The sequence below is a fragment of the Crotalus tigris genome, unplaced genomic scaffold (assembly GCF_016545835.1).
Source record: "Crotalus tigris isolate CLP2741 ecotype Arizona unplaced genomic scaffold, ASM1654583v1 scf7180000018468.2839379, whole genome shotgun sequence".
Classification (NCBI taxonomy): domain Eukaryota; kingdom Metazoa; phylum Chordata; class Lepidosauria; order Squamata; family Viperidae; genus Crotalus; species Crotalus tigris.
In genome coordinates, this window is record NW_024097024.1 from 2437089 (window position 1) to 2464391 (window position 27303).

The 27303-nt window shown below is 32.6% G+C and overlaps 1 protein-coding gene across 2 annotated transcripts in view; it reads left to right on the forward strand.

Moving 5' to 3' along the window:
* The window catches only part of ATRNL1 (attractin like 1), a 523512-nt gene that overhangs the window by 176799 nt on the left and 319410 nt on the right, over positions 1-27303 (forward strand). For both annotated transcript variants that reach the window (XM_039352768.1, XM_039352766.1), the window contains 3 exons: positions 6766-6860; positions 8287-8365; positions 10227-10384. In XM_039352768.1, coding sequence (XP_039208702.1) covers positions 6766-6860; positions 8287-8365; positions 10227-10384 — 332 coding nt within the window. The remainder of the gene's footprint in view (positions 1-6765; positions 6861-8286; positions 8366-10226; positions 10385-27303) is intronic.

A 27303-nucleotide genomic window follows, 5' to 3' on the forward strand; every position in this document is an offset into this window, starting at 1 on the left:
AAAAATACCTTGAAAATTAAATAGTGATATTTTTTTTAAAAGAATTGAATTGGAAACTAAATACCAGAACTAATGATTGCATGGATTCTGTAATAATAGAAGATTATATGAGCGTGAGCCTTATAACAGAAAACAATTGATTGGGGGGGGGGGAAGTAAATTGCTAGGAGAATAAAAAATAATTATCTGAAAAAGTAATTTTGTTAGACTTAGATTTGGACAATAATAATAAATGTAGCTTTAAGTAAAAAATCCAAACTTGAATAAAACTGGTAAAAAAAGCTGATTTAAAGAACACCCATAAATATTGTGGTTATTCTGCCAGTGTAAAATTACTGAAAGATTGTAAATATTTTAATTAGTACTAGAAATTATTAGTACTGGACTGTTTGTTGTTCACTCTGGGTTGCTTTATGCAAAGAATAGATCTTATTGAACAATGAGCAAAAACTGTGTAAATCTGTTATGTGATTTGATCCCTTTACAACTTTTCTTTTGCATCCTTTAGACCAGTGCTTTTCAACCCGTGGCACATGTACCACTGTTGGTACTTCGGCACCTGGCAGGTGGTACGCGTACAACAGGTTGAAAAGCACTGTAAACAAAAGTGTAAAAATAAATGTAAAAGTGTAGTGGGGGAATGAGCTAAAGCGGCGGTAGCACCTCACAGGCCTATGGGAGAGTCAGCTGGAGCTATAGTGTTGCCGGGGCTCTGCTGAGCTCCCAGGATAGGCATGGGGCTCCAGTTGATTGGCATTCTGAGAGCAGTTTGTAGCCTGGAGGAGAGGAGACAGCTGGAGTTGCACCAAAGAGAAGAAGAGGAGGGAGGGGAGACAAGAGGATATAAAAGGAAGAGGTTTTGGTGGGAAAGGGAGAAAAAAAAGACGACAGGGGTAGAAGGGGTAGAAAAAGAGAGACGGAGAAGAGGAGAGGCTTCTTTGAGACAAGCAGAGGGAGAGAAGGGGATAGAACAGTGCAAAGATTAATGTCAGAGAAACAGGCACAAGTTTCCCATTAAAAGTGCGGTAAGTGGGTATACAGATACTCCTCAACCTATAACCACAACTGAGCCCAAAATTTATGTTGCTAAGTGAAAAATTTGTTAAATGAGTTTTGTCCCACTTTATGACTTTTCTTGCCACATTTGTTAAGTGAATCACTGCAGTTGTTAGTAACACAGTTGTTAAGTGAATCTAGTTTCCCCATTGACTTCACTTGTCAGGTTGCAAAAGAGGATCACATGACCCTGAAACACTGCAAGCATCATAAATATGAATCAGTTGCTAAGCATCCGAATGTAAGTCACGTGACTCTGGGGTCATGCTGCAATGGTCATAAGTGTGAAAAATGGTCATAAGTCACTTTTTCAGTGCCATTGTAACGGTCATTAAGCAAACTGTTGTAAATCAATGAATACCTGTACTTTATCACTTTTTTTCTTTTTTGGGGGGGGTCATCGGGTTTTTGACACCTTGCCAGGCAACTGGTGGTACTTGAATATTGCCATATCCTAAAAGTGGTACAATCTGTGAAAAGATTGAAAAGCCCTGCTTTAGATCAATGAAGTTCTTTGGGATTGAACTTTGCTACCTTCTTAGTTCTTTAGTCAGACTTTGCTGTTTTCTTTTGCAATTTTAAAATTTTAAAATTATTTTCTAAAGAGTTTATTTTAATATTTTTTGTATAACACGGCAACATTTTAACCGTTTTTATGTGTTTGAACAAGTAGTAGTTTTACATTGCAGCTGTGGTGCTAAATTGAAAGTTACTTCAGTGTACTTCATTCATGACATAGGAGTTTCTCTTTTCTCATTCTCCCTGTAGTCCCACACATGCCCATTGAATCTGCTCTACAGGAATCTAGAGCCCTGGACATTGATAGGGTATTATCTTCATTACAAAACCCAGTCTATCTTCTTTGTATAATAATTTTGATTATAACATTTGAGTCCAAAGTAGATATAGGCTAAGGGATTTTAAAAGATAGGATAAGTAACCTAGAAATATTACTAATAAATACCAGCAACTGTATAGGACTATGTAAATCTAGTTAACTGGATCTGACTCCACAAGCTGTGTATCATACAATTTTTTAAATTTTTTTTTAAGTTTTATTTTTGAAAACTGTCCAAAGTTGGAATAGTCATGGTGTAATAATGTGGCTGCTCTAGAAAGTTAGATTTGCTCTCAATTTGTTTCTGAGCATTAAAAGGCTACAGCAAAGCATTTTAAAGGCTAAGTGTTAAGACATATTTTATAAGTAGTTTGACTAGAGCCATGTATTTATTCCCTACAGTATACAGTCACAAAACTCCCATTAACCTTCCACATAATCTTGTGTGCTCATCAGAAAAGGAATTGCTCCTTAAAAGCTCAGCAAAGATATTGAAATTAAACAATTGCTTAGACTGTTACATCTTTATTTAAATAGTTTAGATTTTGATATCTAACGTACTGAAATGACCACATTATGTGTGCAACCTTTAAAAGCAGTAATCACTCAGTTTTTTTATATCTGCAATATCTGTAATAGATAATATTTTTATATAAAGAAGAGAGCTTGAGACTGATCTTGATGTTTAAAGACTGCAAAATGTAATGTAATGTAGTTTCAAGTGTAAAGTGATGTATTTGTTTATATAAGGTAGAAAGGAAAAAAACATATGGGGAGAGTTGTCTTGCCAAACATTTTTATAAATTAACATAAAGAAATTTGACTATCCAAATTAATTACTTTATGCATTAAAAGTGATAAAGTTTTATGTGCTACTGAAAATAATTATCTTAAATATTTATAAAATTGTCAAGTAAAACAATTAAATTTCAGAATGCATAAATTCATCAAAATTTCTCTCATAGATTAGTATGGAATATAATGTAATAGATATTCAGCAGTTATCCATTATAACTAACTAATTAATACTTTATGAATTAAATACCTTTATAAAGTTATAGGGACAAAGATATTTGAAAGAGGAGACATATTTGTATAATTTTACTCAGTAATAAATAATCTTAAACTATTGGGAAATAAATAAATTGAATTGAGGAACAATCTGGATATATATTTCTGTCTGAAATAATGCAGGGTTGTGTTCCAGCTTTCCATACCATTTAAGGATTATGGATATTAAAATAACATATTTTAAAGATTACCATTTGTATAAGCTGTCTACAGTTACAAATGTACCTGTAGCTGTAGCTTAGATGACCACATTTGTTATATGGTTCATTTTCAGCATCCTGAATTTTCAGAAATCACAATTCCTTTGTGATTTCTTTAAAACGAATTCTTTCATGAAAATGTGCTCAGTTTTGACTTCTCCAAAACCCAAAGGAGACAGAAATTTTGACATCCAAATTTGCTGCAGGTGTTTAGGAAACCGAAAGAAATAAGTAAAGCCTTTACAGCTCACTATGACTTATTTGGTAAATGTTTTGAATTTGTTAGGAAAATTGTTTCAAGTCCTAATCCAAAGAACAGAAACATCTTGCTCTATTACATTTATATGGCTCCCAAAATATATGATCCATTTCATATGGTTTAAATAAAATTAATTATTTAATTCTTACCAAATGATTTAAATGATTCCTGATTAAAATTTCATGATATCATGCCGATATATGAACAATAATAAACCCAGCACAGATTCCCTTGTGCTGGAAAAAATCACTCCCAAATATGCACCTGCATATCTGTTGGATTTTCAGCTACATTCCATCTTTCGGTATTTTTTGCAACCACTATGATTTTGATTTTGTATTTATCTAAATACCAACCCATTCTCTTCTGTAGTTCAGTACAGAACTATACAACTCACTATCTTTCTAAGTTCTATATAGGATAGCAAGAGATGTGTGTATAGCAATATTGGGTACTGGTGGATGATTTGTGGATATGACCATCTTAATTTTATCTGATTCAATCTTTGAAGTAATAAAAAGGACAGGGGCAATCCATGTTGCATAGTTTTTTCTATGTATATCAGTGCAAAAAGCAGCTATTGACGGTTACCCTTATTATCCTACTCTCATAAAATTTGATATATAACTTTTAGAAGAAAAAGAAATAACCTATTGATAATGGTATTGCTGAGCTGATCCTGAAAAATCTTTAAATTGCAGATTTATAGTGCAGAAACCCTACATATAAAGGTGATTTTGCATTGGGAAATCACTTCCAAATAATATGATGTAGTATCAATATATGGTCTAGAGTTGACCGACTTTAGAGTAAAGCCCGCTCATTCATCTTGTAAAATTTCTTCTAATTCCATCCAGGACTGAAGTTTGTTAATTATATGTTTGTCTATAATTTATTGCTATGACACAAATGTATGTGCATCTGTATTATTATTATTTGCAATTTATTTTATAAAACTATGCATAGTTTTATTTAGCTTTAGTTTTTAATAGTCTGAAATAAATATCTTGACCATGGTGCTCGGAAGATTTTTTATTATTATTTGGACAAATGACTGCCCACATTTCAGATATGTTTGCCTAGCTTATATTACAGAAGTCAAAACTGATTGGTATGTAAAATTATCTTATATTAAAATCTGATGGGCTGTACATTTAGGAAAAAAAATGGAAATAAATAAATACCCCAAGAGTGACTTTGTATATTACATATTAAATAAAAGTTAACCCAGGAACTGATAATGCTAGGATATTACCAAAAATATGTAGCAACGAAGTTGTACATAAACATTGTGCATTAATGGATCACTTTACTGCTATTCTTCATATTAGGATGGCTGCTAAGGCTTTTTTGTCAATATGCTCCAAATTGAACTGCTACATTACAGTAAGCTATTTTGCCAGTTAAAGGGTTGTGCACTAAATATATATGATACTAAAGATAATTATATGATACTAAAGACAATTATATGGAACAGTGTGAGTCTGTACCCATGCTCTACTTAAATGTACCTGCTTTCTCTTGATTTTACATCTTAATACATCTTTACATCTTAATACATCTTTACATCTTTTCTGACCAGCTATAGTATACAGGTAGTACATTTAGCAGATGTTTGAAGTTATAATAGTGTTTAAAAAAACAGTTTTGTGATCAGTCTTCATATTTATAATCATTATAGCATCATGATTGCCATCTGAGCACTTTGCAACTGACTCACATCTACCACTGTTGCAGTGTCCTGCAGTCACGTGGTCACCATTTGGTGCTTTCCAACCATTTTGTAACAAGCAGAGTTAATAAGAACACGGAAGTGTTCTGTGGTGCTTAAAGAAAGTTGGTTGTTCCAATTGTTGCTAAGTAAGGACTACTTGTAGTGATAGCCAACTTAGATCATATATTTCCATGTAAATGAACCATTTCTTTCTTGCAAGTACTTTCCTGTATTGAAACAAAAAAACAAAAAAATTAATTGTAAGGATGGATACATCGCTGAAAGGCAAAACAATTGTTAAGAATTATTGCCATCAATAAGACCAAAAACTGGAAAGAGCAATAGTACAGTAAGAATAAATACTACAGTATAGGGCCGTGGTGGCGAACCTATGGCATGCGTGCCACAGGTGGCACACAGAGCCTCTCTGTGGGCATGCGTGCCATCGCCCCGATCCTAGGCCTTCAGCTGGATTTTAAACCTTTTCATTTTAGGCCTCCACCACCATGTGCAAAAAAAAAAGTTTCAATCAATCGATCTTTTCGTGGGAAAAAAAAAGATCTCACAAAGTTGGAATTGATTGATTGATTGAATTTTTTAGTCCCACCCAGTCTGCCGTTATTACCATAGCCATGCCCACCCACTGGGCCACACCCACCAATGGGCCATGCCCACCCGGCATCCGATGATACATAAGTGGGTTTTGGGTTGCAGTTTGGTCACTCGTTCTCTAAAAGGCTCATCATCACTGGTATAAGGTAAATGTGATTTGGAACACACATGAGCATCTATGTCTCACCGCTTAGAAACTGCTTATATCAAATACATGAATAATCTTATTGGGCCCCACCAAGTATAGGGTATCTTCTTTAAGAAGTTGCCTACAGGTGCCTTATGAGGGTCAAACAATACTCTCAATCACCCTTTCCTCATCAAATATTGCTCACTGCCAAACCTAGTAAATAGTTAAGTGTTTTCTCATTGTAAAAATCTTGTGCTGATAACTTCTTATAATACATTCCCCAAAATGTATTATAGGAATTAATCAGCAGAGACAAGTCAGGTGCAGTTAAAAACACTATATATGTATGTATATATTCAATAAATTTTGATCAATGAAAACTAGTATCAAACAAACTGCATCAACAACGATCCCTTATATGGTCTCAGAAGCTTCATTGGAATTGGGTAAACCTTCCATAGCATGGTAAGCTATAGAAAGGAAAGGAAATCATTTCTGTTCTCTACAATTTATTGGATTTAATACTTGAAATGACTACTTAAAATTATTGACATTTATTATTGATAATAAAATAATGAAAACGTGTGACATTCAACATATTTGTTGAGCAAGATGGGTGGTTCAAAAATGTGAAATATAAATAAATATAAATAAATATTAATCATGCATACATTGTATTTTAACATTACATTTTATTTTTCTTAATTTTTATGGCTTATGCATGAGGAAGCAGAAACGCAATAAAGAATGATAAAATTTGTAGATCAAGCTTACTATTTCTCTACCTGTAATGTATACATTCTAGACTATATTGAAGCTTTCATGAATCTGAAACTTCTGAATTCAACATGATCCCATCTGTTCATTTTAATACTTCGTTCACAGATAGTTTACTGATTGACTACCAGTTTACCTTCAGTCTGTTACAAGAAGATGATCGCCATCACACTGCCATAAACTTCATTGCAAATCCTGAACAGGTAAGTTGCTATAAATCAGAACCTGTGTTATAATTTTCTATTATAGTTTTATATGTATCTCTTTTTCTAAACAAATCTCTTTGAAAAACAGAATGGAGCCAAATAGAATTATGATAGGTAATCGTAAAACAATTAGGAACTGGTGATGTAACTATCAGCTTTGAAGTCTTATTATTGAAGTTGAAAAAAAAAATGGCTGTTTTTTCCCTATCAGTACTGTTGTTCTTACAACTCTCACATAGTAAGCTAGTTCGTTATTTCTCATTCCATGTTTTCATTATTCAGTGTCAATAATTTGGTCTATAGAGCATATAGTTAGGATTAAGTAATCGAGCTGCTTCTGTGAATAATTCTGGTCTGGAAGCAGTCATATAAACATATAAGGATAAATGATGTAGTATGAAAAAGAAATGAAAACAAGAGAAAAAAAATAAGAAAAAAACTTTTGTAGACTTGTTAATACTGAGTCTTTATGTCTTAGACTTTCATAGACTGAAGGAATATTTTACTCTTATTATTTTTGTAATTAAACTCATTTACTTTACAAAGTAAACTCATTTGCTAGGAAAACTGCAAGTATTGTCCAGGAAGTCTCCAGAACTCAAAAATTCACTTTAAGGCAACAAAAATAATCATATAACTAAATTTCTAGCTAAACTTTAAAGGGTAAAATAATTAAAGAACTAACTGCTAATAGTGATACAAGTTCAAATATAATATTTGAAAATGATTAGATAGTGTTTCACTATGCCACAATGCCACTATTTTCCTTCCTTTCCTAAAAGAATTTTCTTGCCATTCTGTATCTATCCAAGACAGTATTTTTGTATCTTCGCACAATGTTGATGTCTTCTGCTTTCAATCTTTAATGGTTATCTATTTATATAATACTTTAATACTACCTCCTGTTGAGGAAGCAAAAATTAACATCTGTTGTAATTATTGGGACATCATTTCTTGAAGTGTAACGATTTGGAAGTGCAGTATTAAACATTTCTAAAAAAAAATCAAACCATAAGAAATAATTCTTCAAAGGTATGCAGGAAGCATAGTTTTCTAACCAAATTGCCATATAGTGCATCTTACAAAATAATAAAATGATTGCATAAAAGATGATAAAAATGTTACATCTAATTCAATTTTCTCCAAATTTAATTTTTTTCTCCCTTTCTCCTTCCCCTACTGTTTTGGATTTTGGAAAATTTTGATTTTCTACTACTAATTGTATTTAGTAGTCCTCTGTTAACTGTAGAAATCTTCTTTGTTGGTGGCTGGAAAAATGGGAAGGGTGCCTAGTTTGAGTGAAGTTCCTTTCCTGAATCAAGTCCAGGGTGTTTAGGGTTAATATCTATGTTTGACTACCTATAATCAAAGATTAGGCTGTTTTTAATGTGATGTTTATGTGTTTTGTTTTTAAAATTTTTAGTCAAACAAAAATTTGGATATATCAATTAATGCATCAAATAACTTTAACCTGAATATCACATGGTCTATTGGCTCTACAGGTAAGAAAGACATTAGTAGTAGTTTTCCCTTTTTAATATTATCTCACGTAGTAATGTGCTTACTATATTTATATGATTGCTTTTTGTTTCTTATTAGTAAATGTTAATAAAATACTTTTCCCATTCTCATTATGACATTATTAATGACATTACTTAAAACAGATAATTTCCAAATTAAATTAAGGTTCATTACATGTTAACTTTTTTATTCAATTAAAATTACTTGAGTAACAAAACCTTGTATGCTCTTTAAAATTTAAAGTGGCAGTATTATGAACAGAGTGATTTTAATTAAGATAAATTACTTTCTTGACTACAGCAGAGACTGAGTTTTTAATTTCTTTGTTTCAGTGTTGAAGCTTGGAATTTAATTATTAACCTTAACATTGATATCAAACAAGAAAATTCTTCTGTGTGTTCTCATAAAAGAATCTGCTTATCATCTGTTCCTTCTCCCCACACTCAAACCTTTGGACCCAGTTTTTTTTCATTGGGTTTTAATAAAAAGCTTTGTTTAGAAAGTTTTCTTATATTGGTTCTGTTGACTTTCGTAAAATATATCCAAGGAGAGCATCATTGATTGAATTTTAATGAATTATGCAGAATGAAAATGGAAGCTTTGCAATTATATATTTGCATGTATGGTTTCTATATTTGTAAATATATTTGAGGAAGAGCACAATATTTGGAAAGAAATCATGACCACACAGAGTGCCAATCTTCCCAGAGTAAATTCCACATCTATTTAATTTATAGATCAAGTGTCAATCTTTTAAATGCTGGACCTCACAAGAACATCTGAAGACAGTGAAGTGATTAAATATCATTACAATCATGCTATAACTGACAATTGATATTCCATCAATTCCATGTATTGAATGGACATTGAATACACCTCTATTATGTTGAAGAACTTCTATGTTGGGATTATAGGTTATTTATAATACCTATCAATGTTAGCACAAGCCAGTAAAATCAAAGCTGATAATAATATTTCAAAAAGAGCAAAGACACTATCCTTCAGTAAGTTTACCAAAGGATACCTTTTCCATAAGTTCCTTATGATGCTTTTGTTACAATAAAAATCAATATAAAAATTTCATTTCTGCACATGACTGGCACTGAATTATGATTTCTAAAGAACCCGGTTATGCCTGTAATTTAAATATTTTGAATGTAGATATAAATATAAAATGACGTAGCATTTGTTTTGCATATATTAATATGAAAGAAACATATGCTATTCCTGTCTCAAATTTTAAAGAAAGTTCCTAAGTGAAACCCATTTCTATTCAATCCACTGCCTTTCCCTGAGTTCTGCATAAATGTTTTTTTAAAAAATATTCACTATTGTCTGATTTTACTAGTTCAGCAATATACAGATTAAATAGCATAACTGAATAATCTCATTTCTTGCAAATGAAATAGGTTTATCTGGTTTGATATTATCTTTGTTAGCAACAGTTGCAAAACTACAGCAATATTTCACAATCAAGACAATTCTATACTTGAATAACTTTGCAGTTTTAGTATAAATTACTATGTATAAATTACTTCTGGAAACTGTATTAACCATGAAATTAAATTAAACAAAGTTGCTTTTTATACAATTCTATTATATATGGTTGAAACAAACTTGTAATAGGATATATGTATATATTCATATGGTGACAGATTTTTTTTATCTGTGTAATTGCTTCATTTTTATAATTTAACTATGTTTCTCTACTATACTCCATTAACATATTTAACTTCAATCAAATTATACATTTTTGTATCTTTCTCACACACATATATAATAGATGATGTAATTTAACAATTACTTAATAGTCTTTTATTGACTTTTTATATTTTTTAAAAGCTGGAACAATATCTGGAGAAGAGATTCCTGTAGTTTCGAAGACTAATATCAAGGAATATAGGGACAGTTTTTCCTGTGAAAAATTCAATTTCAGAAGCAACCCAAATATCACTTTCTATGTATATGTCAGCAACTTTTCATGGCCAATCAAAATACAGGTTAGTATAAACAAGTTATAGTGCTCTTTCTAGGCCACGGGAAATGCACATCTGAATGCAGAATATGGAGGGAAACCTTGGATTATGAAGTACTGGACATATTCCTCTTATTGTGTGTATATTACTATCCTTTTTAAAAAAGCATTCCCAGCTTTTCTGAAACTGTACCATCTACAGCAGGCCTGTCAAACTGCTGGCCTGTGGGCCGGATGCGTCACTTCAAAACTGCACCCACCCCATTGCTGGCAATGGGGAAAAAGTCACGATACATCGCGTGACATCGTGAGTTTGACATGCATGATCTACAGGTATAAAATAAAGATCTAGCTTTATTGTTTGGTAAAGCTGCAAATCTACATGCTAGCCATACTTTTGAGAACCATTGCTTAGCTATGTGATAATTCTGTGATTTGATTCTATAGGAAAAAGAAAAAATGCAGAATTTGATAAGCATACATTAATTGCTTGGTCTGTCACAAAAAGCCTTAGTTTATACCTTGCTTCTTAAAGGCTTGTATGAAGAATATCTAAATATTTCAGTTTTTTTAAAAAAATATTAGATCTGTATCCTACCATTTCTACAGGATCTCAGGGTGGTTTATGTAGCCCTCTCATCCATTTTCCTTTACACCAACAACTTTTGAGATTAATTTACTAAGAATGAGTGAAAGGCTTAAAGGCATCCACTGAACTTCTTTAATCATTTTGCACATTTTTGTAAATAACGTAAATATGTGCAGTTTTTTCACTGAGAACTATTTTAACAGTCGTAATAATAGATTTCATTATACACAAAATTGCTATGAAAAAATATTGTTTACTTAAACACAGCCCAGAAAACAAATTTGGGATAAATGGCTTTCATTATGGTGCTAATTTCATCTAGAATTGTGCAATTAGAAACATTCATTTCATAGTGGTAAACCAACATTTGGGGATCTTCTGATGAGGAATAGGTAGCAATTTCCTTTACACTTCTCTTTTTCACATAATTTTTCATATCTTTCTGGACAACGTTTTTAGAGGAGAGAGGGGGTTTGGATAAAAAGCAGAATTTCAGAATGTCCCCAACAATTTCTTTAAGAAATGAGCAGCCCTCCACCACTTCCGAAAACATATTCTTGTTCCTAGCTGATTCACAGGTATTCTACTTTTCTACTTATCTTTGTGGAACAATATTGATTCTTTAATCAAAGTAACATCATTGAAAAAGTATAAGAAACAGCAAACATATATTGCAGTCTGAGAATCTTTATAACATTTTCTAATAGAAAAGCCCTCTTATACTCTTTTGCAATTTACACTATATCATAGATGTAGTGTAAATAATCATAATACCCTTAAAAACAAATGCATACAAAACCAGAATTGAGAAGACAGCAAATGCTGCCCCTGCAAAGAAGCTGAAGAAATAGTTACCTAGTTAGCTGCTTCAAGAAGATCAGACAGAATGACTACAAACAAAAGCATGACAAAGTACAAACAATGTGCATTGGAATATCTGAAAGAGTTCCATTTGCCTGCAAGCAAGAACTGGGATCACAAATAGACAAAGGTCTGGATAGTGGATGTGGCATTACTGGGAGACATCAGAACAGAAAGGAAAGAACTGGAAAAAGTTACAAAATATAAAGACTTGCAAGTATATGTAGAACAGCTATTGCAAAAGAAAGCAAAAATACTACCAACTGGAATGCAACAATATATTTAACACCATCAAACAATAACATCTGCCTATGCCAGGTTCTTGGGAAGCTTGATAGCTGGATGAAAATGCCAAATCCAATCTAAACATCTGTCTGACTGTGCAACCAATCATAATGTATTAAATTTGTAGGCTGCCAGACTGTCAATGACTCTGGGCTACTCACAACAATCAAACACAGAAATTACAATAAAATCAATAAAACATAAAAAAGATAAAGACAAAAATTAGCGAATGTAAAGAAGTGAGGGATCTCAAGCTGATAAGCGCCATGAGCTTTGATTCAACAATATGTTCTGATAAATTTAACTAGGAAGTTCCATAGGTTCTTTAATGATATACAGTGACAATAGATTTATTTGATCATTCAATCTTATTTATGTTTTGACTGAATGAAACTTTTACTACATCCTTGTTTATATTTTGCTTTGCAAAGCTTTTGATTGAAAGGAATGTGTTACAATATATAGGAGTGTGTACAAAACATTTCTTTCAAAACTGTTCCAGCAACTCTTTTATTTACAAAGCTTCCACAATTACATGTGCAGCCAATTTTCCAGAATGATATTGAAGTAAAGTTCCTGTGTATGCACATACATGCAGTTACAGCAGAGAGCAATTTCTGCAGCAGTTGTGCAAGAACAGGATCTCAGATTTGCATACACAAGAGACTGTACATAAATTATGTTGTTCACAACAACTTAAATGATGTGAAACAATATTGATTTACTGCTCAATGTTCTAAAGGTTCTAAACCCCATAATGATTTTGGTGGCAACTATGTGTCAGTGAATAAAGACTATATTTTCAAAATATATTGATCAGATGCTAGAATGTTAAGACAGGGTATTTTCATTTTCTAAAATTATTTTGTATAGATTATTCTGGTAACTGAAACATGTATTTGTTTTCAAAGAAATATCAAAACAGAATTATAGTAGCAACAGCTTAAAGCAGGCAATATGGACTGGGGTGAGGGAGGTACTGTAATGAAAAGGTTAAGTCTAGTTTTTAAAAATAGCTGAAAATTGCCAATCAACATGTTCAAACTCATTGAAGTGAGTTTTCAGAGAAGAAAGAAACAATTAAATCTCATGATATTTGGCATTATCATGAGATTTCTGTCATTTATTTATTTATTTCTTTTAGAATTGCATAAATACCATCTGTGAGTAACATGTCTCACAGGAGCTACACAAAACTTTTGCACTGAATCAATATTATGATTACTTTAGCTTATTACTTCAGAACTAAACATATCACTGAAGTATGGGACAATTTTAAATGAACCAAACATGTAAAATTGCCTTCATTCATGTAAAATTAAATTCATTGCAATTCTAAATGAACTATAGTAGATATATTTCAAATGTTTGAAATGTAAACTTGGAATTGTCAATCTCTCTACAAGGAAGTAGAGAGTAATATATTCTCATCTGAAGCTTCCAGCTAACTGATATATATATGTATGTATGTATGTATGTATGTATGTATGTATGTATGTATATAGGCTTCCTACAAGATACGTGCTCCAAATACCAGCCCCATCCTAAAGTATATTAAATTCCCAGTGGATACCATATCAAATTTTATAGTAAGATTTACAAAGGAAACTCACAAGGAGCCCTGATAGCACAGTAGTTAGAATACAATATTTCAGGCTAATTCTGCCCACAGCTCGGAGTTTGATCCTGGTGGGCTCAAAATATTTCATCTTTCCGAGGTTGGTAAAATGAAGACCCAGATTGTTGGAGTCAATATTTTTACGTTGTAAAACCATCCAGAGAGGTTCTGTAAAGCACTATGAGGTGATATGAGAGTCTTAATTGCTATTGTTCTATAGTCTGCCTTTGCATCCCCATCCTTAAAATAATATTGAACTAGATAAAGGTACCTGACAAATGAAGAAAGTTTTTCATATTTTGGCATTTGCAAATTTTGGTTTCTGGTTGGTTGGTTTTTTGGTATGTTTGTTTTAATATAGTGGAGTCACCGGATGTTAGAATACAGTATGAACCTATATCAAGTATGGACCTTTTAATTTTAATTTTTTTTTACTTTTACCTTCTGATTTTTATTCTGAAAAATAAAATAATCTGTTAAGGACATATCTGTTAATATGTTTCATAACAGAATACAAATCTCTAAAACTATCCTGAAGTTTGTATAAAAAATAATAAAGATACAACATTGTAAAAAAATTTAGGATGCTATTGGAGGATTCCCACTGAAAAACTATGCACATTTGTGAAAAGTTGGATCCAGGATAATATATTGTAGTATAAATCTGGTAGAAATTATATCTTAATTCTAGTTTCCCTGATGACAATCCTTAAGGATAATTATCCTTAAGGATAATTTTATAAAACTATTCATTTTTCAGCTTGCTGAAAATGCAACCCTATTATTACAGACCTGGTAAAAGACATGCTATGGTATTAGACTGAAAATAGTTATGAACAGCCCTTGATTTTTGTCTTAATGAATCATATATTGGGAGTGTAGAAGTGGTTAATTTTTTGTCCATCAATGGAAATAGAATTTTCCATCAGCTCTTACTTTCAGTATATCTATTGGGAAAGTGGGAAAAATACAACTTAAGGCATACTGTGCCTGTAATAGCTTCCCTAAGCTGATTAAGCACTTTTTGTAAAATGATTATACTGATTTTTGTAACCTAATAAAAGTTCGTTTATATTCCTAAGCATTCGCTTAAAGAAACTCTTATGCTTGTTTTGAAAATGCGTCTTTAGAATTGTGTTTGGCTTTTCCAGGGAGCTAGTAGGGAGGAACAAAAAATCAATTGAAGTAATACTGCTTGCAAAGCAATCAATTTGCTTCTATTATAAGTTGAAGAGGTATCCTGAAGGGTTGAAGGAGATATCTGCTGTGGCTGTAATTTTGCTGTAATGTATTTTTCTGTAATATGGAAAATAAGATGCATTTTCATTCTTTAACTTTTTGTAATGGTCCATATGAGTTGATTAGAAACTTTTTGTTTTCTAACAAGAAGAAACTTCTTGTGTCCCTTTGGGTCATTCCTGGTGTCTACCTGGACTAGTTCCTGCAGTTTCATTATCAAAGGTTTTGAGAGTGGTTTGCCACTACCAGCTTCCTAGAGCTGAGAGAGAGTGACTATTCCAAGGTCACTCAGCTGGTTATGTGCCTAATTTTCTCCTAATTTCTAGCCTGGTACTTTAACCACTACACCAAATTGTCTCCATTAGAAACATACTTAATTGTTTACATAAGTATAGCTAATTTGATCTCTTTTATGCTGCTTTTTATATATGCTTTAGTAGATAATTCAACTGTATTCCTATATCTTTTTTTACTTGAGTGTAAGCTATAATAAAATCATAATAAGATCTCTTTTGGTTTAAAGTCTTTGTAACACGTCTTTTGTAAATACTGATTCTGTTTTTACTTGTCTGTCATTAGTACCAGTCTTAACTATTTTTAACTTTAAAAGTTTAAATGTTGTACTATTTCTTTTATTAACTATTAAATCCTAAACTCATGGCAATTAAGATTTCACAATTAAGAATTTGAATTTTATATCAGGCTTTTTAATGCATTACATTTGTTTACTGGTTATTTAGTTTACTGGTTACAGAAATAATATTCTGCTTTGTGGCAGCAATTCTAGTCAAATCTAAGTAGTAGTGCTGAGCTAATAATTCTTCTTTCCTCTAGGTTCCATGCACAGGTGGCAAACTTAGCACCAATAAGAATTATACATATATTAGAAATCACACACACACACACACACACACACACACACACACTTCTGTGTTCCCAAAATAATGAACTTTAAAATTTTGTTGCAAGTAAGCTGTTTAATATAATCATATTATACTTGCTTATAAAGTATACAGACTCTCCATTGTATATAGTACAGTATATAGCAGTATATAGAAACTGCTCCATTGTTGATAGAAGTGTGTAGCATCTGCTTTGTGGCAACAATTCTAATCAAATCTAAATAGTAGTGCTGAGCTAATAATTCCTCTTTCCTCTAGGCTCCGTGCACAGGTGGCAAAAGTGGATGGCATTGTAATGGGAGAGAAATAAGACATTTGTGAACAATTTGGGGATAAATATAACATCCACATTTTTCTCTGGTGTTCACATTGATTTCACTGAAGTCTTTTGCATATACTTTGTTTGAAATAAATTCCACTGAGCTTTATAGTACAACTTTCAATTAACTGTATAGGATAGAACTGTGAGTAAGTCTTGGGAGTAAATGGTTTTCTGCAGAGTTCATACCTTGACTAGGAATTAAACTTATGAAAGACCCAAGAGGTATTTCTGAAGTTGGAACTCATCATCTTTTCCCATTTGCCATATAGTCTAGATGTGGCACTGTGCCATTTATTCCTTTTTTCCCAAATTGAAGCAATACCTTTGTGGGTGTTTTTTTGATTCAGATGAAGAAGTGAAAAAGAATGTCATGATGTAATCAAAGAGACAAATTGTGGAGTTATTTACTATAAAGACTCAAAGAAACTTTCATTGTTAATAGAAGTGTGTAGCAAATGGTAATTACATAAAAACAAATAGCAATCATCAAAACAATTATTTATCAGTTTCATTTGTTAAAATGAAGTTTTATTTATTTTAAAGTTATACAGGTTGCAGCAAATTTCTTTTCCATTATAATCTATAATCTATGTTCTATATTATAGTAATGTAGAAGAGTGAACTTATCACCTAAAGTAGGCATTTTTCTGTTTTGTTGCTGCCTGAGATAGGATTTAAAACAGTTCCCCCTTCTCTTTAATTGAAGAGTTTGTTTCATAAAAAGGAACCAAAAGCAAGCATGCATGTGGGTATGTCAAGAAAGAAATCAAGCGAGGAAGGCAGCAGAAATGCCAGAAAAAGTATCTAGCTAGAAGACAAACATTTCAGCAGCAATCTTCAGACAGTGAAAGAAGACTAGAATTCTTGGAGCTGCAAGACTGGTTGAGAAGCAGACTGAGAGATGGAAGAGGAAAAGAATGCACCAGGATCTGCAAACTAAAGCAAGCCTAGTATGTTCAGTAGCCCAGATGCGGAGCTCCAGAGCCCAGCTCCAGCAATAGAGAACTGTGTGTGCTGGGGATAGAGAAAAGCCCAGTTACAATTCTGTGGAGGAGTGAAACCTGTTCTCACTTTGAAAATGACTAAGATTGACTACTACAAGAACTAAAGACCTGGGTCGTGGGGAAGAAATATTGAAACGGCTAGGAAATAGTTAAGATAGGAAAACATAGTTCTGCAGAAAACACAGAGAGGAACATAGACACAGAGGTGAAAAAAGAAATAGTTTTAACTTATAATACTAAAAGACAGTAGAATAGGATAGATGGAAAAATAGAAATAATATAAATAGCATAAAATTTAGAAGTAAAAAATAAGAATTTAAGTTTGTACAATAAAACAATGTTATTAGAAAAACAAATGCAATCTTCTGCATTGTATTAAGAAAAAAACTTAACAAGCATTATCATTATTATATATATGTGTGTGTGTGTGTGTGTGTGTGTGTGTGTGTTTTCACCCAGGGTTCATATTTTTAGTGTTATTAACCGTGTGTGTGTGTGTGTGTATATATATATATATATATATTAGTTGCAGAAATTAGCACATCCAAATGAAAAAAACACAATTCAATAAACACAGAACTAGTTTAATAGTATAAATGGTAAGCAGTTATGATGGAGCATTACACAAACACTGCAATAAAATAAACATGCTTGCTAATATAATCTTGCTGTTCTTTAAGTAGTAATAGCAGCTGCAAATTAATTAGAGATTGAGATGATAGATACTTAAACAAGGTTAGTTGGTTTTAACTGGATCCTTTAATATGCCAGGATAATTTGCAACAGTAAAAGGGAAGTGTTGGGAGTGGCGATTGTGGTACAGGTAGCCCGCAACTTACAACAATAATTGAGCCCAAAACTTATGTTGCTAAGTGAGAAATTTATTAAATGAGTTATGCCCCATTTTAGGACTTTTCTTATCACATTTGCATTTCTTAAATTATAAAAACAATTGTTAAGTCAGTCTGGTTTCCCCATTGACTTTGCTTATCAGAAGTTCGCTAAAAGGGATCAAATGACTCCAGAACACTATAATCGCTATAAATGTGAGTCAGTTTTCAACCATCTAAATGTACATCACATGATCATGGGGATGCTGAAAAGGTCGTAACTGAAAAACTGTCATAAGTCATTTTTTTCAACGCCGTTGTAACTTTGAATGGTCACCAAATGAACTGTTAATTTCCTGTACTCTTATTTGCTTGTTAGAGATTTCAATTCTTAATATTGATCTTTTTGTAATGACACCATCTGCTCAATTTTGGATATACATGTCATGGCTTTTCTTCCTTCCTTTCACTTTAATTTTATATTTCCACAGATTGCATATACTATTAATTATTAACTTACATTAGAGGTACTCATCTATCAACCATTCATTTATTAACCATTCAAAATGATAATGCTGAAAAAAATCTTTATGAACCATTTATAACTTTTACAATGTCCCTCAGTCATATGACACCATTACAGTCAGGACATCCTGTGTCTAATCTGAACAGAGAGATTTGGAGAGAAAGGAATGACAGGAGAGTATGCTGTTTGCCCTTCCAGACATTGAAAGCATGTGCCAACAGCCTAGGGCTGATAGTCATGAGCACAGTACAGCTTACAATATTCCCTGAAATTCCTTCTGCAAGGGAGGAGGAAAAGAAAAGAAGCAAGCAGTTTCTGTAGGCAATATCTCCTTTGCCTAACTCTTGCCCTTTCCAGGATTTCAAGACAGTAATATGTTTGCTTTTCTATGCATTAAAAGTAGTGTGAATTTGCTGGCAACCTGGGGTTAGCAGCTTATTCACTTGGAAATTATTTCTTTCCGGTCTCTCTATGTTGCAGGTGCTGGGAAGTGTCACCAAATGAGATCCAGCCCGCAGAATTTGCCTGCTTGTCCCCCCTCCTCCAGGCAGAATAGTGAGATTGGAAAGAAAGGTATTGCAAGAAAGCTGTTTGATTTTTTACATGTTTAAAACAGTGCAGTCCTGCCAACAGCCTGATGCTGAAAGACGCAACACACTACACAAACATTCTTGAAACCCTTTCTTCTCCAATCTCTCTGCTTTGCAGGTGAAAACACAGTTTTGGTTACTGGCTGCTTCGCTTAGTGATAAAGTTGTTAGTCCCACTTGGGATTGTTAGACAAGGACTACCTGTACATGGTTTATATAATGCTGAAAGAGGAATGTGATAATTGTAGTTTTTTGTTAGCTTGCTGTATTGTTATCAAATCAAAGGAGAATTCAAGAATTCAAAATTTCTTTTTAAAAAGTTTGTTTTTCAACTAACTAATAAGCAACTTTATAGGTTTAAAAAGTTCACATTATAAATAAAGATGATAAAAATATGCTTCTAAATTCAGAATTTTTTTATGGAAAGTAAATTAAAATTAATTGGATATATTAATTGCAATTAATAAAGCTGCAGTGGATTTTTTCCTATTTCCCATGTACACCAATATATCCTTGCTTGGTTATATATAGTATATATACAAATTTTTGATCTGTTTGAAAGGAATATCTGCTGTCTGTGGACTGCTGAGATAATGTTTTTAAGATAATGTTTTCAAACATATTAACCTTTTGCAAAACTTTTTGGTGTTTTAACCTTGTTAAGCCTTTTAAAGTTTTGAACAATTTTGAAAGAAAAAAGTAGTGATCTAAATTAAATGCTAATGAACATTTTTCTTAAAAAAATGTATTAACTTTTCTATTTAACATTGATTACAAGACAAGGGAAGAAATCAAGCAATTAAAAACTAGTGCAGTATAAAAAAATATGTTAGCATTGCTTCACTAATGCTAATTCCATTAGGTCTCTAAGTGACTTTCATATAACTTTGCTTCAGTTTGTTACATACTGTTCTGATGTAACTTGAATTCTGATGGTATTATGTGATTGTATTATACCCAGTGTACGGGGATTAAACTAGAAGTCTTAAGTGAATAAGATTTGGTAGGCATTAGATGGAGCCTGGTGTGATAAAACTAATAAATAGAATACAATTGAAAAGTATAATTTATTTGAAAGAATTAGTCCAGATGCAGGAATGGTAGTGAAAAGAAGACCGGTATTATATGTGAAGTAATGCTTACAGTAAGTGTACTGAGATTGAGAAATTTGTGCATGTGTCTTGTTGACAACAATGTAAGATTGTCAAGCAAGGTAATATTTAGGTAGGAATAGATGAAATAAGAAATAACAGTGATTTATAGTGAGAGTGTTCTAGAATACCAAACCTGTTAGGAGAAAGAGACATAGTAATATGTCTCCATCTAACCAGAAATCTATTGAAAAAAACAATTTGTCTTAAGACTGCATATTCTTATGTAATGTTTCATTTTTTAGAAAGTTAAGGAAGAGTAACAGAATGGTTTTATTGCATCTGGTCCTACCAATAGAAAACTAGTTGACAAGTTAAAAGCAATGAGAATTTTGGGAGGAAGTTTGTATTTGGAAGTAGCCAGCATGAATTTATAAAGAATAAATTAAAACTCTTAATCCCATAATTCAACTCTTATCTAGGCAAGTCCATGCCTAGGCAATAAACAATAACTTTTCCAACTCAGGTATTACTAAATAGTCCAAAAAGAGTCCTAAAATAATCATATTAATTAACAAATATAAAACTCATTCCATATCTCACCACCTAACTGTAAGAGTTGCAAATCCAATATATAATGCCTGTACCAGTCTAGATATAGCAAGTTAGAAAGAACCCCCATTTTAAACATGATCAAATAAGCAAAGTTTATGTTCCTTCCTTTTATATAAAACAATCTTGCTATTTAATTCATTCAATGATTATCCCATGTCTCAAATTTCTTCTAAACTTTAACAAACCACTGTTGTAAGTCCACTAAGAAGAATTTGTTTGAACTACACTCTTGAATTGGTATGTTTAATCAGGCAATGGTTAAAAGCAATTGGCAACAGTTAAAAGCAGATGAACTTGTCTGGGCAGAAAAACCCAATAATATTGGGCTAATTAGGTGCTTGGGAGATCCACCAAGAATTGCTCCAGAGCAACTTTATAAATAATGTAAATTTATATTTTTTGTTATTAATATAACTATAGTTTTTCTTCTATAAGTCAAGAAGTGCTACATTTTACAGCAAAGAAGGAGCAATGTTTATGCAGAATCCTGTTAATGTACTTTGGTTAAGAAGAACTATTTTTTCCCTTTTTTATATTTAAGACTGCTTAAGAGCAAATGAATGTTGGAGTTTTTTCCTGAGTCTTCACTCAAAAAGTCATTCTTTGATACAGAAAAATATGACCTTTGTATTTCATGTAACGGTTCCTTATATTATAAAATTGTTTTCTTTTTATTCAGCAAAATGGATTTAGAAAATGCAAACTTTATATTATCTGATTTTGTGGAAAGGATTTGAATATACATTTTAATGTAGCAAGCTTTTTTAAATGTTGCACAGTCCTTTAGGTGTTTAAAGTAAAATATGATTTTTTTAGCATGTTCCCATGCCTTTTGTAATAGGAAAATAGGCGGTTAAGCTTTGACAGCATTTAGTTCAACTAGAAGGAAGGAAAATAATACTGTACTTTAGGATATAAAAAAAAATTAAAAAGCCCCTTAAAATATTAAATTTATCATTATTATTATTTGATATTTTTAAGAGGCTGCTTTTTAAATGTGTGAACTCATACTGCCCAACTGTCAATGACTCTGGGTGGCTCACAACAAACAAATTACAATAAAACCAATAAAAGATCAAAGATGGTAGGTGTGATGAAGCAAGATATCTCTTTCTTTCTCTCATTGAAAGTCTGGATGAAGACCAGATCTTCATGGGTCTTTTAAACAATAGCACAGTGGCAGCCAATTAGGTCCTGGGGGAATTCTGGGAGCATGTGACATTGTAGAGAAGTTTCATTTCCAGAGTCCCAGTAGATGACATTTTTAATCAAAGGATCCTGGAGCATGCCAATTCTGCAGGGTTGAATCAATTGGATAGATGCTATGGGAGACAAAGTAATCCCTTAAATAACCAGGTCCTATGCCTTTTAGGATTTTATAGATAAGAACTAGTACCTTGAATTACACCTGGAAGTAAACCGGCAACCAGTGCAGCTTGTGAAGAGGCATGCTCATTGCTCACGCTGCTGCATTCTGGACAAGTTGATGCATTCTGGGTGACCTTTGATGGTAGCCCCAGTAGACTGTACTGCAAGATGATCAGACAATGAGTGGCTGTCTTAAGGGAATGTGTGACTGTCTCTTAATAGAGCCAGTGTGGTCTAATTGCTGTGAGATGGCTGCTTTACGTAGCAGCATTTTAATGAATAGTAGTGTACTATGGCATTTTATCACAACAACCCTTAGATCCACAAACACACCCACCCACCCAAACTAAAGATACTGCCTTATGCCACCTTTGTCTAGTGATAAATAACCAGGATGTCTTGCTATTCAGAGATGTTTCAGTTAGCTTTAGATATCAGGAGAGAGTGGCAGATTAAGTTCATCATGCAGATTGTAGAATTCACAGTGCCTTGCATTAAGTAATACTTTGACTCTCCTGAATTGTAAAGTCTTAGGCAAAGTAGCATATTTTCATTAGGATTCATGAGATCTTAATTGAAAAATTTGTTTCTTGAATAACTGAAGACAAAAAGAAGGAATAAAGATTGAAATGTTAGATGGTACCTATGAGGCATTTTTACTTAAAAAAGTTCTGTTTGTATCCAAGCAGTCACGATAGGTTTTATATGTATGCCGTTTCTAATTTTCTTAGTTCTATGGCATTTCTATTTGTTTTAAGCCACCCACAGTCATTATGGTGTGATGTGTGGTCATATATATCTAAACAATCAATTATTTCTTGTAACCTTTTGCTGTTTTATATAGGATACTGAAATAGACATTTATTAAAACTACAGATGGTTGTAATACGTAGTCAGATAATTTAAATATGCAATCATAATGCAATTAAAAATATAAAAAAATCATACTTATGAAATATGTAGCAGGAATGGCAAGCAATTTAAATGACACATAATTTGTATATTACTGTTTGCCCTGGCTTAAGAACGTATATTTAATGATGATATTTTATAAATGCTGGTTTATGCTGCAGCATTGTTATAAACTTCAATGACATTCACAATAAGTAACATAGCAGATGATATATACTTAGTTTTTAAAATTGCTGTACAATTTGAGTATCATCACTACCCAGTCTATAGTCACATAGCAGGATAAGTGAGTTTACTTTCATATTTATTGTTTTTGCTGCTACTATTATGGTAATTGATTTATTTCTATTGTAGATAATTAAGCAAGTTAACTTTTTCTGTATCTAAAAGGTTTCAGGAACCTGAGACAGTGTTAATATGTATGCTGTTTCTAATTTTCTTAGTTCTATGGCATTTCTATTTGTTTTAAGCCACCCACAGTCATTATGGTGTGATGTGTGGTTATATATATCTAAACAAACAATTATTTCTTGTTAATAATAAAAGCATAAGACAAATACTGGAAGGCCAAGCTAATTATTGCTACAAAAACAATAACAAAAAGCACATTAAATGTCCAAATGGTTTTAGTAAAAAATATTTTCTTTCAGTTTTAAAAAGGCTTCTTATATTTCACATAATATTAGTTTATGTTAAATTTTTAAATTGTGCTTACCTACAATGAATTAGGCACCCGTTTCTAAATTATTTGCTTTCTTAACACAGACAAGAAATATTTGTTGAGTATGAATTAATAAGAAGAAATCACGTGTTATCATTTTTTCTATTCATTGATGTATGTTGGATGTACGATGAAATGCTGACACATTTTTTGAAAAAAAAAAACAGAAAAGGTTTCATGCTCTATTAAAATTCATAGCTCTTCCACCCATCTTTTCAAAAACGTATAATTACTTGTAAAATGTAACAAATGCATCATAAACAAATGTCTCACTGCCCCAAAGTAAAACATTTAGCCAAACAGTAAGAGTAATAACAAAAACAAATAAAAAATAGTCCCTTAAGGAAAAATGTTTGCTTTTGATAGAAATAATTTAAAAATTTGAATAAAAAATATAGAATTATACATTACAGCGATAGACACTGAGATGTTCCCCAAAGGCAATCTTGTCATCAAATGATATAATGCTTCTTGTAGCACTATATGCTATAAAATATGAACAAAATTTCAGTTTTAGATTGCAGAATCAAGCATGCATATAGCCAATGGATCTGAAGTAATTCTCCATATGGAAAACATGGTGGCATACAATAAAATTATCAATTTAACATTTATGTTTCTTCACAATATTTGAATGAAAACAGGAGGTAATCCACCATTAAAAAAAATGAACGTTTGTGTAAAATTTCAGAATGGTTTGTTGCCATCATACTTAGGGAGAAATCACTTTAATTATTTTTATACTTCCTACAGAAACCTATTAAGCTGGGTAATATTGTTCCTTTATTCCACTTGCAAACAGATTGAAGAGAGAAATACTTAATTTGAGGAAGTTGTAGCCTTTCATCTAATGATTTTTGTATTGGGGAATAATCAAAAATATTCCTGCCGCTAGCATAGACATAACTGTTTGCCTAGCTATACCAACAATAAAAGAAAAAGTGAAAGATTGCCAAACAGTGTTAATAAAATATATCTATTTTTGGATACTCTCAGCAATGTCTAATGCTCTACATAATGTACTTTTTGAAGATAGATGGAGCTGGCTCAGAAGCATATAGTAATGGATAGAATGGAAAACCACTGAGGGATCAAGGAGCTCAAGGATGAATGCACCACTGCCACAGGTCATCAGCAAATTCACCTGAGGCTGTCTTAGTACTAGATCCCAGCCTAAAACCTAGTTAAAAAGAAAAGATAAGAATATATTCTAAACTCAGAAAAAGATTCCAACTTTTCTGTCCCAAGCAAAGCACACCAAAATAGACAAAGAGATGGTTTTATTCTCTTTATTAAACAAAACTGGCAAACAAACACACACTTGCAGCATAGAAACAAGTTTTCCCTTGGCAAGTTTGGCTTTCAAGGGTTCCAAATCAAAGCAGCATGCCGGAAAGATACAGAGATACAGAAAGTGGGGGTTAACAAGTGGTTGTTGTCAGTGAAGAGCTTGTGCTTACTGCTCCATTTTAATAGAGGTAGCCCGGGTGCAGCTCATTTAGCAAGACTCTTCTTGAGCAGTCTTGCAGAGTGCTTTTGCTCTACTTCCTCTACAGCCCACTGAGCTCTTGCATTGGGAGGGGTGATAATTCCATACCTTCATTTTTCAGAGAAGAGTGGCAGCTGTGCCTGCTGGGTATTGGTCTACCCTACCGTCTCTTCCTATCCAGACTGCAGGCCTTTTGGTGATACTGGAATTGGGGTTTATGTGTTGGCACTTCCGGAGCTGGCTCTGAAGCTGGCTGCTTGTCATTGTCTTCTCCTCTGACTCCAAATCTGAACCCATCATGGCACCAACTTTAGGTATGCTAAAGAATGCCAGTGCACAGACAATAACTGAATCAAATGAATTTCCAGAGATGTTAGAAAAGACAAGAAACAATATCCCACTCTGAATGCGATTAGGACCTTTAATATGAAGAGAAATATAATTTAGTGTTCTAAGAAGTCTTCAAGGAGAATATGGTTTACTTCATTATAATCTTTATGGTACATCCTGATTTGGTGTCATTAGACCCTGATTAAAACCAGAATCATCAATGTACACTAAGATTTATAAAGTTCTAGAAAAATATATACGGGGCAGCTTCCTTTCTGATTTTAGATTTTCATTTCAAATCAAAGGATTGTCATTCTGTTGCATGCTACATTGAGATTAAGAAATGTTTGATGTCAAAATTTGATCAGAGACATTTTTATAAATCTTAAATCTGCTGGAAATACAAAACCACAGACAATAGATATAAATTTTAGTCAGTAGCTTACTTGATTAGGGGTGGAGGAGAGAACTGGCTTGAATTGTGACATTCAATCTACCATATCATTCTCCCCTTCACTCCCACACACTGCTGTTTTCAGTGCTCAATTGAATTGTTTTGATTCTTTTACATAAAAAGGTTACAGCTAACATAAAAAGACTTTCCGACTACATTCCAGGCCTATCTTTAGCTACTCTCAGTTATAGCTTCCACTTGCCTGATCTTGCAAGCTGGAAAAAAATAATTGAGAGATGAATTGATTTTGTATTAGAACACTTAATGCAGTTTGCATGCAAAGTATCATCTGACTGAAAGTGTGAATGTTCCCTATTTTATATCATTTATGTAAACTAGAGAAACATATCTCCCAATGAGAGCTGATACAACACAATACTTATTTTTATTAACAGTGATTATGTTTACCCAACCTGAAACTGTAGTAACAAAATAATAAATTACATTTTCAGATAAGGGTAGAATTGGGGGCTTATGTGTTATCTAGTGATCTTTTCATCCTTTCCCCTCAAATAATATTTGCTATTATTTTGTAATAGCAAATCAATTTGGTGAGTACAAACAGAAAAGCAACCAATATGAAGACTGAGGAAAAAAATGCAGAAAATGAGCACTTTTAAAGCTGTAGAATTTTAAATTTATAATTTTAAATCAGAAATTATGCCAAAGAGTTACTGACAACTAAACCTAGTAATTGGAATAACTTCTCTGAAGTCAAGAATTAATGTCAAGCTGAAGTATTTAGCCTTGATATTTGTTTATTTTACATTTGAAGTAGGTATGGATAGGCAGAAAAACCCTATTACATTTATTTGGGAATGGAAGGAAGGAAGAATGTTTGGGAGTTGGCATATCACTAAAATGGGGTGTTTTATTATTATTTTGGTTTTCTTGTATTTCCCAAACAAAATGTTCCTGCTGCTTGATGGTTCTAAGCAGCCTCATGGCATTCCTTTTGTCCTTTCATATACAGTATTTCAAATCACTTTCCATGGTGGCATTCCTGGAAGAGAAGGACTTAGCTGTCCCATAGGCATAGATGCCGAAAATTATCTGAAATGTGTTTGTTGTATTTCATTATGAGGGTCTTTAAGAGACTCTGTAGAAGTAAGATGGAAAATCTGACAACTCCAATATGTAGGCACATCAAGTTGAATGCTATAGTTCAGTGGTTCTCAACTTGTGGGTCGGGACCCCA